We start from the raw sequence: 12,930 nt of genomic DNA, 5'->3' as shown, positions 1-12,930 counted from the left end.
TAAAGGAATAGGCAATGTTGTTGCAACTATATAAGGCATTGGTGAGATCACACCTGGAGTATTGTGCACAGTTTTGGTCCCCTTATTTGAGGACAGACGTAGTAGCATTGGAGGCAGTTCAGAAGAGGTTCACTAGGTTGCTTCCAGAGAAGAAGGGTTTGTTGTATGAAGAGCGATTTAGTCCTCTGCTTTCCAGGGTTTAAAAGAGTGAAGGGAGGTCGTATTGAAGTATACAAATGATAAAAGGTATGAATAAAGTAGATGTGGAGAAGATGCTTCCTCTTGTGGAGCATTCTGGAACGAGAGGCTATTGTCTTAGGATAAGAGGTAGCAAATTTAAAACAGAGATGAGGAAAAACTACTTCTTCCAAAAGGTCGTGAATCTGTGGAATTCACTATCCCAGAGTGCGGTGGATGCTGGGACAGTGAGTAAATTTGTGGAGTTAGACAAACTTTTAATTGGTAATGGGTTCAAGAGTTCTGGAGAATGCGCAGGATGGTGGGTTTAAGGCCAGGATTAGATCAGCCACAATCAAATGGCGGAGCAGACTCGATGGGCCAAATGACCTAATTCTGCTCCTATATGTTATGAACTTACTCTTGACTCTGCTCCAAATCTCTTTGCATTCATGTGTCAGTGTGCCTTTTTTGTTTAAATTAAGACTACGAGAAAAGTGTTTTAAAAGTGCAATCATTGGTAAATTGTACCTAAGAAAGCAAAGTCAATTTTCAAGTTTAAATTTCCAACTGTTTTTAAATACAGCAGCTTCGGTGCTTTATTAATTATAACAATACAATATACAGAAGACAAAAACAAAGATAATGAAAAATCTATGCAAATTGTTGGTAACTTCACATTCTGTCATCTATCAAATATATATATATATATATATATATATATATATATAAATAAATAATATATATATATTGCAAAGCAAAAGCCAATTATTTTGAGGTAATTGAAAGCCAGGCAGGAAACCATAATTAAATTTTAAGACACTACTCAAACTTGGTAAATTAGTAACAAATTCCACCCAAATAATTTTTCAAAATGTCACGAATTACAAAAATTATTTTTCAAATATATTGGATGCCAACATGAAACTACTTCATGCCCATATCATAGTACCTGTGAAAGTGGACCTATATAAACTCTAGTAGGTGTAGATAAGCTCAACAGCTCTTACCTGAGAGTCAGTTCTGCTATCCAGACAGCTTTCATCCTTTTCTAATGCCTTTGGTTCATGGCTTTCTGATTTTACGAGATTTTCTGTTAACGATGACTGCTTAAGGGATTTCTCTTTAGCCCTCATTGCTTCAGCTTCTTCTTTTATAATACTAGTATCAGACATCCTCATTAGACAAATTTACTCTGCATTCTAACAAAAACGTGGAACCTGCAGTAAGATGCACAATAAAGCTTTGAATTACACAGCAAATGCTCTTCATATATTCAAATAACAGCATTTTTCTATTAATTGTTCACATGTATACAGACACCTCTGATACTGCAAAATTACTATTAAATGTTCCATCCCAGGTTTAGGCATGACAGCCTCAATAAAAAGCTTTAGGGAAGTAACAGAGCACATTGATAAAAAAGAGATGTATTGGATGTTATATTAAGATTTTCAAAGGCATTTGATAAACATGGCATGCCAATGGAATTTTGTGAACAAGATCAGTGAAGATGGTACTGAAGGGACAGTGGCAGCATGGATAAGAGGTTTATGAAAAGACAGCAAACAGAATTGTGGATGATCATACTTGTCTGATCATTATCTGTGTAAACTACAGCTCTTCACACAGCATGCATATATACTTGGATAGGGAGCGCGCAATAATACATTTACAAATTACATAATAATTTGCAGTGATGTTAAATGTGAAGGCGAGTGCAAGGGAATTCAGGAAGATACAGATGGGTTCATAAATTCAACAGTTTGATGGCAGATGGAATTTAATGTTGAGAAATGATGAACTTTGGAAGGAAGAGTAACAAGAAGCCATACACCAATTTGCTAAATTTTAGAAGCAGCTCAAGGGTAGGGAGACATGGTCACAGAAAAATAAATGCTGAAACTGAATGAAGCAGGAAAACAGTGGTTTGGCACCCAGATTTTTAAGTAAGTGTAGAAGACAAAAAACAAAAATAAATGTAAAATTCTAAGCAAATTATTGGTAATTCACATTTGGTAATATATCAAACTTTTAGTACGCTGTTGTAGGGAAAAAGCCGTGAACATCAGTAGAGTACAGGAAGATTTGCAAAGATAGAATCAGAGATGAGAGGGTTTGTGTGTGGAGAGGTCTGCAAGGCTTTTATTTTCACGAGCACAATAAAAGCTAAGATAGGGCATGTGGCATGAAAAAATATATTAAATTAAGCTGTCAACCTCATAATTTAATATATTTTTTCATATTACCTTCTGCCTGAGTTTACCTTCTGCCTGTGTTGTCATACAACTTAGGATGATTGCATATTTGATCCTGATCTGCGATAAATTAGCCAGTGACAACCATGTCTGTAGAGGGGCACTGCAATTGTCGACAGCATCCCTAAAATACCAGCCAGTTCCTGATCATGAAAAGTATTATGGGGACAGGAAAAGGCTCTCTTGATTACTCCACAGTGATATGGTTTGCAGACACATGATTAGGCTGTGGAACCCAAACCTAATATAATTTCCAGCACTGTCCTAACTTGAGGGAAGAGGTTAGGAAAGAAAATATTACACAAGAGAAAAGAAACATTATTTAGAATTTAGAAAATGATTTAAACTTTCTCTAAGATTATTGGGTCATTTTATATATGAGTTACTGTATCAAAAAATAATTAAGTACACATGGAAAAATTGGGCAATAAGCAGGTACTCATTCATCCACAGAATTGAGGAAGTAATTCCTGCAAATTAGCAGTCTTAAACTATCTAATTGATGTAGTTAATCTCGGTTTTAGCTAGTTATTTGATTCAAGTTGCTTTGTTTGGCAGCACGGTAGCATAGTGGTTAGCATAAATGCTTCACAGCTCCAGGGTCCCAGGTTCGATTCCCGGCTGGGTCACTGTCTGTGCGGAGTCTGCACGTCCTCCCCGTGTGTGCGTGGGTTTCCTCCGGGTGCTCCGGTTTCCTCCCACAGTCCAAAGATGTGCGGGTTAGGTGGATTGGCCATGCTAAATTGCCCGTAGTGTCCTAAAAAGTAAGGTTAGGGGGGGGGGGGTTGTTCGGTTACGGGTATAGGGTGGATACGTGGGTTTGAGTAGGGTGATCATTGCTCGGCACAACATCGAGGGCCGAAGCCCCTGTTCTGTGCTGTACTGTTCTATGTCTATGTCTAAAAAAGAGAATTGTAGAATGTATTACAACATCTTGGATTATGCATGATCTAATCAAGGAGCTCTTGATCATCACGTTGACCATTTACAAGATTATTCCCCCATAGAATGTAAAGAAAAATAGCAATTAAGTCACTGATGTATCATACTAATGACCCGAGAAAAAAAGCTTCAATCCAGAAACTGGGTTTTAACGATGTTGAGTATTCAGTTATTGAACCTGTGGACTGAGGGGAGGCGAACACAACATCCAGTATTCACATGCAAAGAGGCAAGTATTAAATCACACACCAATTAATAAATCTGCTCTGTTAACTTTCAATTTCCCTGCATGCCCACCTGCAATAGCAGCCATGACCCAGGAGAAACTCAATTCTGCAAGCAATAACATTTTCCAAAGCACAAGCTGAAACACAATCGGCAGGATGGACAGAAAAAGTCACAACCAGTCTAGCTTCAGTGCTGATGACCAAAGAATGACAGCGGTCACACACAAACGGTGTCAACAGCTTTTAGTACTGCCCCTGTAGATCCTGACTCGGAGGTGAATTAGCTGAACAATCCCAGAATGGGACACCGAGGATGCGGGGCTGTTAAAGAGAGTGGAAAGGCCATTTGATCACGTGTGTTCTATCCTGAATATGGCTAATTATTTTAAAACATCTTCATCCTCAATTTTAAGGAATATTAAGTTATTCTTTTTCTTTGCGGAAAAGGAGTGATTCGGTTTCTGCTCTTACGTACAATGGTTCTCGTAAAAATGATTAATTGGCTATCAAGTGTTTTGAGATGTCTGGAGGACGAGAAGGTCTGATAAATGTCATCAACCCCACTTCTAATGGATATCCCAACACTAAATTTGCCTCAATGGTAATGATCAGATGTTTTTATGTCTTGAATGACTTGCTATTTTAGTAATTGACAATCAAATCATTTGTGTAAAACACATTTATTGTTACCTGTTTCTGTCCGCTCGACATTTCTTCCTGCATGAAAGAGTGATGAGAAGCAGGCATGTTTGCTCATTTACCTGTAGCTGCTGCTATAATTGCTGTGAAAAGAGCGAAAGTATTCTTTTCTGGAGATTTTTCTTCAGTTAAAACTTTTTGAAGGGATAAAGGAAAAAAAGAGACAGATAACCTGCTCAGCTAATGGAGGAAGAGGATGATGGGCCAGAGAATCGTTCATAAAGGTCAGACAAACTAAACATTTATAAATGTATAGACCAAAGCGCATCAGCGTGGCTATGTGAACAGTCATGTCCGGTGAATCCAGATAATTATTTTCATGTCACCAGCATCTGAACAGGGGAGTGCCTCTCCATGTTGCCTATATGAATTTCGAGAAGTCTTCTGATAAGGTTTTGAGATTATACTTTTTTGTTTTTAAGTGCATGGACTCTAAGGTTACTAAGGGCAACACGGCGCACAATGGTTAACACTGTTGCCTCACAGTGCCAGGGATCCGGGTTCAATTCTACCTTGGGTGACTGCGTGGAGTTTGGATATGCTCCCCGTGTCTGCTTGGGGTTCCTCCGACAGTCTAAAGATGTGCAGGTTAGGTGGATTGGCCATGCTAAATTCCCCTGAAGTATCCAAATGGTTAGGTGGGGTGTTTTTTCAGAGACCCGTATGGGCTGAATGGCCTTCTTCTGCACTATAGTGAATTGAAATCTATGACGCGGTAAGTAATTATGGGTGCCATGAGACAGAAGCACAAAGGGAATATTCTGTCAGTGGGAGAAGTTGGCAAGTGGTTTTTCCAGGGTATCCACACTGGGTGATCAGGTTTTCACCACATATATTAATGATCCAGATGTGGAAGAAAATTGTGCATTGAAGCATGCAGCTATATGTCGCACTGATGGAAGCTGAAAATTACAAAGGAACAAACAAAGAGTGAATGAGTGGGCAAATATTATGGCAAATGGATTTCAATTTGGAGAAGAATATGTTTTTCCTTTATGGAGGGAGACGAAGACCCGTGTAAAAGCAAGGTGATATTGCATACAAATTAATAAAAACTAGGGTACAGCTACACATTAAGTAACAAGAGACTTTGTTTTATTCATTCATGACATATGGCCGTCACTGACAAGGCCAGCATTTATTGGCCATCAATAACTACCCTCGACAAGTAAGCGGTGAGCCACCTTCTTGAACATACCCACAGTATTGTCAAGGAGGAAGTTCCAGAATGTTGACTAAGTGACAATGAAGCAATAACGATATATTTCCAAGTCACAATTGTGCATAGCTTGGACAGGAACTTGAATACGTGGCGTTTCCATGCATCTGCTCCCTTTCTTCTTTCTGGGTGATAGAAGTCACTGCCAAAGGAGCCGTCAACAAAGGGGTTGGAATACAAAAATGAAGAACTGATGCTTTGCCTTCAGTTAGGCAGAAACTTAATCCGGCCCCATTTGGTGGTGCAAATCTCAATTTTGAGACCAAACTTTAGGAAAGATACACTGGCCTTGCAGCGGGTACAGCAGATTCACCAGTCTGATACCAAATGATCAAACTATAGGAACAGCTTGCATAAACTTCAGAAGGTGAAGGGTGACCTAATCTAAAATGTTTATGAGATTTTACAGGGCAGGAGCAAGTATAATATAACAATTTTTATTGTCACAAGTAGGCTTACATTAACACTGCAATGAAGTTACTGTAAAAAGCCCCTAGTCGCCACATTCTGGCACCTGTTCGGGTACACCGAGGGAGAATTCAGAATGTCCAAATTATCGAACAGCACAACTTTCGGGATTTGTGGGTAGAAACCGGAAGCTATTTCCTCTGGTGGAGAAATCATGAACAAGGATGATAATCTTAAAATTAGAGCGAAGAGTGACATCAGGGAGCACTCTCTTTCTTCTTCTTCTTCCCACCCTCGCAGAGAAGTGAAAATTTGTAAATCTTTCATCCAAAAGGCTACGGATGTTGGTCAATTAAAACTTAAAGTCCAGGATGGATAGATTTTTGGAGGGTAAGGGTAGAAGAGACATCAAATAAAGACAGGTTGAGATACAGATCGGTTGTGATGTAACTGAATGGGTGGAACAGCCAAGTGGGATTGAAAAGCCTACCCTTGTCCCTAAACAGGATTTCAAAACTGAATTTGCCTTGTATATGAATTTTAATTTACAAGGTGTTAGAGCTGTTACATCACTACAAAATGAGGAACAATGAATTTGATGCTATTGATACAAAACCAGTTAACATTTTAATCTTAAATTGCAGAATTAAAATTCCAACCACTACAGGAGAAACAAACATTCATTCGGACTATATTTGCTATCTTGGAGAATATGTCACAGCAAAAAGAACAAAATGCATAAGTTTGTCGCACCTGATAGCATGATTCTCTGGTGTAATACTAGCTTTGTTCCACTTGGTAAATCTAAATCAGCATCTTTGTTACAGCCCATTTCCCTATCACTGTTTTTCTTTCTTCTATTAACTGGCCCTATTCCTCCCTCACATTATTTCCATGACCATTATAGATGACCACTTTCCGACACACAAGATCTATACTGGTTGATTCCATCTTCCCATGCCCTCAGCGCTTCTAAAGAGCAAATGTGACACCTACATGAAAATAATAATAATAATTGCTTATTGTCACAAGTAGGCTTCAATGAAGTTACTGTGAAAAGCCCCTAGTCGCCTGTTCGGGGAGGCCGGTACTGCACTGCTGGTCTTCTGCATTGCAAGCCAGCTGTCTAGTCCACTATGCTAAACCAGCCCCTAATTATGCGATTTCACTGTGCACAAGTGTGATGGATGGCTGGTTAATCTGTTTTTGATGACATTTGAGATGAGAGAAATGTTGGCCAGGATATCAGAGCTCCCTGCTCTTTCAATAGTGAAATGAGATATTTTATGTCCACCTGAAAGACAGTAGCTTAAATCTGGAAATTATCTTGTGAGCTATTCTATGGGTGAACATGTACACTACAGCTCCATAGAATATCGTAACAGCACACATTAGTTGCACCATTTGTTTGGAGCCAGACATAAGTGTGGGCCTGAACGTAGGCCCACTTAAAAATAGCACGAAATACATGAAATAGTTTAAACAAAGTGTGGAAACATATGTGGTAATAAAAATACACTACAGTACTTACTCAAATTTGCACTACAATGCCAGAACCAAGGCAAACAAAGTACTGGGTTTTATTGACCAGAGTAACCATTACAAAGGTAAGACTGCAAATAACATACAGTTTTCAGACCTCATTCGAGGTTGTGGGTCAGTTTCAGTTCACCACCTCAGCAAGGACAAGGTGGAGAAAAGGGCAACAAAGATGATCTCTGGCTTGTGTGTACCAAAGATGGAGTCAACCTTGATGTCTTCAGTTTGTATTTGTTAAAGGTAATGAGAATTAAACACTGGATCAGATACCCTCAAGGCAAAGAGAACAAAAAAATACACAAGAATGTGCAAGGTGATGGGGATCGGCAGAACAAGGGAGGATCTACATGATTCGAGGAGACTGGAGTTAGGTTGAATATCCACGCTTTTACTATATCTAGACAATAATTAAACTGTGTAACAGGATTGCAAAGGAATAACTGATTCCTTTATGGTGATAAAATAAATTTCTGGAAAAAGTGGTGATTATAGCATATTTAAGGTAACAATGCATATTAATGACCGAGTTTGAGTCCTACTGGAACCCACAATGGGTCAGAGAGGAACTTTTGACAGAGGGCTCTTGGAAGAGGGAAGGGCCTGCTTTTTTGATTTCCCAGGTGTGGTCAGAGGTGTCAGTTCTTGAAGGCAAAACTGGCCAAGGGCAAAACTGAGCATGTGATTCCCAATGTATAAAACAGACAATATAGTGAACATTATAATCCATTTCAGGTGTTATTTCATTATTATTTTTGTAATTAACTTATCTTTTGATTTATCTTCTAATATTTAAAAAAATACCTCTGTCAAGTAAGATTTTTGCTATTCTGCATTAATACAATAATTTCAATTTTGAATCACAATTGAGGCTCTGGATTTACCTTCAGCTTTTGACAGTGATGTTTCTGTGGCAATGAGGCAATAAGCCAAACCAAGGTTCCCCCTTAGTGCTGCTGTTTAGGATGTCAATTGTACTGAACCTGCTGCAAGCTGGCAAGAGGAGTCCCATGTCCTTATCACCAGTGCGGAGGAGTCCTTGTCTGAATACTCCTTCCACTGACGAGGCAAATCATTCCCAAACACCTGAGGAAAGAAAAATATTAACCCAAAGGCAACAATCCCCCCCAAAAAACTTAGCAACTCAAAATGTTAACGTTCAATAGAAAACATGAAATCTGGATCCTTCAGATTTTCCAAAGCAATCAAAGTCAAAGCCACCCACATGTTTCCTCCAGAATCGACCTTTCTTTCTATGCCCACACATGCAGTTAAGTGAAGCCTACACACTCTGACGTACCACAGCATTTGCTCACTGAGATTAAAATTATTAAACTTAAATAACAAACCCCTGAACAAGACAATAAGCAGGTCTATAATGGAGAATGGAGTCTGCTCATAGTCAAACAAATTTTTAACCTCAAAAGATTTTGCATCTGGGAACAGCTGATATGTTTAACCTTTTTTAGAACACAGGACAAAATACGTATGGATCCTCAAAACAATATATCACATTATGTAGATTAAATACATGGTGGTCTGGAACATGAATTAGCCACCTCTCCAAACTAAAATCATATTTCCACCTTAATCTATGATTTCTTGCAAACATGATTTCAATCTTCAACAAGGCAAAATTTCTCATGTGATACAATGTAAATACTTGTAAACAGTTTTCATAGCATCTCTACAGTACAGGAGGTCATTCGGCTCATCCAGTGTGCACCGACCCTCCGAAGGAGCACCCCATCTGCCCTCCCTCCCTAACCCCATGACACTGAGGGACATTTCTAACAAGGCCAACCACTGCACTGCCCTATTGGGCTCAACTTAAATATAATGATAAATGGTGTCCCAAAAAGAGAAGAGCTAAATGCACGCCAAGACAGAGTACACTGTTACATTAACACTGCAATGAAGTTACTGTGAAAATCCCCTAATTGCCACATGACGACGCCTGTTCAGGTACACGGAGGGAGAATTCAGAATGTCCAATTCACCCAACAAGCAGATATTTTGGGACTTGTGGAAGGAAACCGGAGTACCTGGAGGAAACCCATGCAGACACGGGGAAAACATGCAGACTCTGCACAGACAGCGACCCAAGCCAGGGATTGAACCCAGGTCCCTGGTGCTGTGAAGCAAGATTGCTAACCACTGTGCTACCGTGCCACTCCTAATCAAATCAGACAAGCAGTTTAACTATTATATACTGTTGTTCAAATCGACACTTCTACTGGAATTGCACATTATCTTCCATACTTTCCTTTTGGATATCATTTATATACATGATCTGGTTCCTTTTACTATTGTTCATCTTGGATTTTTCATAACAGGAACAATGGTATTCAATAGTCATGTGAATCTCGACATCCAACAATTTAAAATGGTTTTCTCTCCAATAGAAAAGTGGTCATTTTCTATCTGTCAAATAGAAATAGTCACAAAAAGACTATTCAGCCCATCAAGCCTATCCCAGCACTTTTGAATAAGTTCAGGATAATAATAATCCAATATTAGGCAAACGTGCAAACAATTAATCTCAGAGGTTACCTCCAAATTTACACATAACAGCCTTCACAAAGTTACAATCAACTGTGAAAATCTTGCACTAACAAACCAATCATTAACCGATCAGCTAATTTGTTCGATGGCTCTGTCAGTATTATTTAAAAGCTAAAGAAATCTGTCTGCCGAAGCACAAATTTAGGGGCCCATTGTTCACCAGGTCATTATATAAATATAAGAAAAGGAATAGGTGAGCGCAGTTGGCTAGTGTATGGTTTTAATAATGCCAACAGCAGGTGTTTGATGCCTGTTCCTGCTGAGGTAGATTTGGGACCTGCCTCCTTGTCCTGACAGAGTGGGAGATGATGGCAAATGATCACTTACAAAAACTGCCACGGAAAATGGTTTTAGATACAGCATCAGCAGACAATGAGCCAAAGAGCTGCCTTCAGGCAATGCACTCACGGAATGGGAAAATTTGATGATTAAAACCTATGTATCCAAATATAAGTAGTAGCACCATTCTAGCTTGGGATGCCTTCCAGGAACTTGTCACACTTGAGTATTTCAATTATTAAAATTGTTTGTTCTGCCATCTTTCAAATCAAAGCCCTTACAAGTCCTTCTGCCAAAAAAAAATTGTGTCTACCCCATGTTTTATCTGACGCAGCTCATTCTCATGCCTTGATAGGCAAATAAAATGTAAATGTCGGCGCACTCCTCGAGGACCATCGGCTGCTCTCTCCTTTTGAGAAGCGACAGCGGTGATTTAACCTGAGGGCCAGCGTACCTCAAGCAAGGGGCAAGGTTGAAGGCGGAGCCTTCATGAATACCCTCAGTGGGACTGAACTATTGGCATTGCTCCGTATCATCAACGATCCATCCAGCAAACAGAGCAAATAGGATGTACCTATTAACCTGCCAACGTGCGAGTACAAAGCAGCTAAAGATCTGCTTTGGAGCTGCATGCAGTTCAAGGCTCTGATCACATGGTGATGCTGTAGAGCACTTCATTTTTTTTTCCTGATGAACATTTAAATTCTATTGTGGGAGATGATAAAACAGGTGACATCCTTAGTTTTGTTACCTCCACTTTTTAATTTATATTTTAACTGCATTGCTGTTGTAATTTTTCTCCCTCCAGGCAATATTTCTCCCCATGCCATTGATATTACAAAACCTGGAGAGCATTGATGTACTCGGTCAGGAGTGCAAGAGGAAGGAGTCTAATAAAGGTGACAAAAATCAAGAATTGTTCAGAAAAAAAGATAATTTGGATAAAACTGAAAAGGACCATTAAAAAGTCAAAGAAAGGAACATTCTTGCCCTGGCAGTTTTGAAAGGTTCCAGACATGTCCAAATGAAACCACCAAATTGCAAATGCAGCAATGAATGTCATCTGAAATTGTTAAAAGTAATGCAAATATTGGATTCAGGGGAAATATCATCAAGAATGAGGAACTAAGAAAAAAAAGGATACGTATTAATTTCATAATAGTGCATCAAACACTGCCCACCTGCTAATTTTAGCACATCAATAAGAAGTATTCTAATGATAGAGACACAAAAACAACAATTTGATTACTTAAACCAATCAATACATTTCAGATTGGACTGGGAGAACATATTTGATTGGTCTGGGAGAAAGATAAATCAGTTTGATCACTGTTTCTAATAAAGACAATGGTATTATCGACTATAATGCTCAAAAATAGTAAATTACCCAGCAAACCACTGTTTTCTGCAACATGCGATTGAGATCTTTGTTCCCATCACCTTTCCATACTTGACAAGGGTCCATGAGCAAAAACAGTATTACATCTGGAGTAGAAATCATAGTTATTGTGGAATTTTAAGACTGGCTTTAGTTTTCTTCTTGTAATTGGGAGTTGCAAATTACCCGTTGGTACTTATTATTTATGATACATATACAGAATACAATACTGAGTTAAAAACCTATTTAGAATAAATGCTAGTTGATGGCAGTTCATGACAAGCTACATAAACAGTATACCAAGTTAGAGATAACAACTGCAGTGAGGTATGAAGACCAAATTAGATTGAGTACTGCTCTTGAAGCCCCAACATTTATATTGATTGCATGGATTCCAGTGATATGTTCATAGAACACTGTTGCACAAGACTTCTTTCATATGTGGCCTGCTACAGTAATATAGTCTGCATTATACCAGACTTCAAATGGCTTATTTGAATTATCGATTAATCTAAAATTTCAATTGTGCAAAAGCCATGCCCCAATTGAAAATGTATTGCTGAATTTGAATTAATTCAGATTTAAAATTTAAAAGCATTGTCAGAGAAGCGCAAATATATATAAAAATAGAATATAAAAATCAAATTTATAATCAGCCTAGCAGTTGCAGCCCTTCGCTATTTTAGGGTGATGTTACGATTACAGTTGATGTTATAGCTGGAAGGAAAGATCCCAGAATGGAAACCTGACTCGAAAGACTGTAACTTGTACTTTTTCTTCATAAAACATGAAGGGATAGAGTCAGAGGACCACTCATTTGTTTTAACCAGGGGAAAAATAATTTATTAAACATGGGAAAAATTGGATAATACCACAATACGCCTTTACTCCCCCATTAGCTTAAGAAATACACACAGGATTTAAGATTAACACAGAAGACAAAGTGCATTTGAAGGTACAATGGTCTCATTAAAAGTGATGCATGCAAGATGACTGTGGCCAAACAGAAACACCATTCTGAAATTCCAAGTGCTAGTCTGTGGATGTCTCCTCAGAACCCCCCCAGATGATTGCCACGTAAGAGTTTCCAAACTCTAACCCCCAAAACATGCTTTAAAATCTTCTTTCACTATAATACTTTCCATGAGCAGTTTGCATTCCGAAATCCAATCCACGTTTTCCAAAGACTTGTAAACAGAGCTTCCACTCCACTTTTACCAACGAATCCAGTGCAGGATTTTA

The 12,930-nt window shown here is 38.7% G+C and overlaps 1 protein-coding gene across 21 annotated transcripts in view; it reads right to left on the bottom strand.

The window, feature by feature from the left end:
- The window catches only part of LOC119962070 (R3H domain-containing protein 1-like), a 189,645-nt gene that overhangs the window by 155,338 nt on the left and 21,377 nt on the right, over positions 1-12,930 (bottom strand). For 17 of the 21 annotated variants that reach the window (XR_005459795.1, XR_005459796.1, XR_005459797.1 and 14 more), the window contains exons 2-3: positions 8,351-8,552; positions 1,188-1,397 (exon numbers count right to left, since the gene is read on the bottom strand). Coding sequence is in view for 16 of the 21 variants with exons in the window: in XM_038789903.1 (XP_038645831.1) it covers positions 1,188-1,358 (171 nt within the window). In the remaining 5 variants the exon portion in view is untranslated. Of the gene's footprint in view, positions 1-1,187; positions 1,398-4,294; positions 4,438-8,350; positions 8,553-11,697; positions 11,796-12,930 lie in introns of those variants that run through there. The other 4 variants (XM_038789907.1, XM_038789906.1, XM_038789904.1 and 1 more) reach the window with 4 other exon arrangements.

The sequence above is a fragment of the Scyliorhinus canicula genome, chromosome 2 (genome assembly GCF_902713615.1).
Source record: "Scyliorhinus canicula chromosome 2, sScyCan1.1, whole genome shotgun sequence".
In the NCBI taxonomy this organism is placed as follows: Eukaryota; Metazoa; Chordata; class Chondrichthyes; order Carcharhiniformes; family Scyliorhinidae; genus Scyliorhinus; species Scyliorhinus canicula.
The sequence above is the reverse complement of the archived record's forward strand: the minus strand, read 5'-3'. Positions and strand labels throughout refer to the sequence as shown.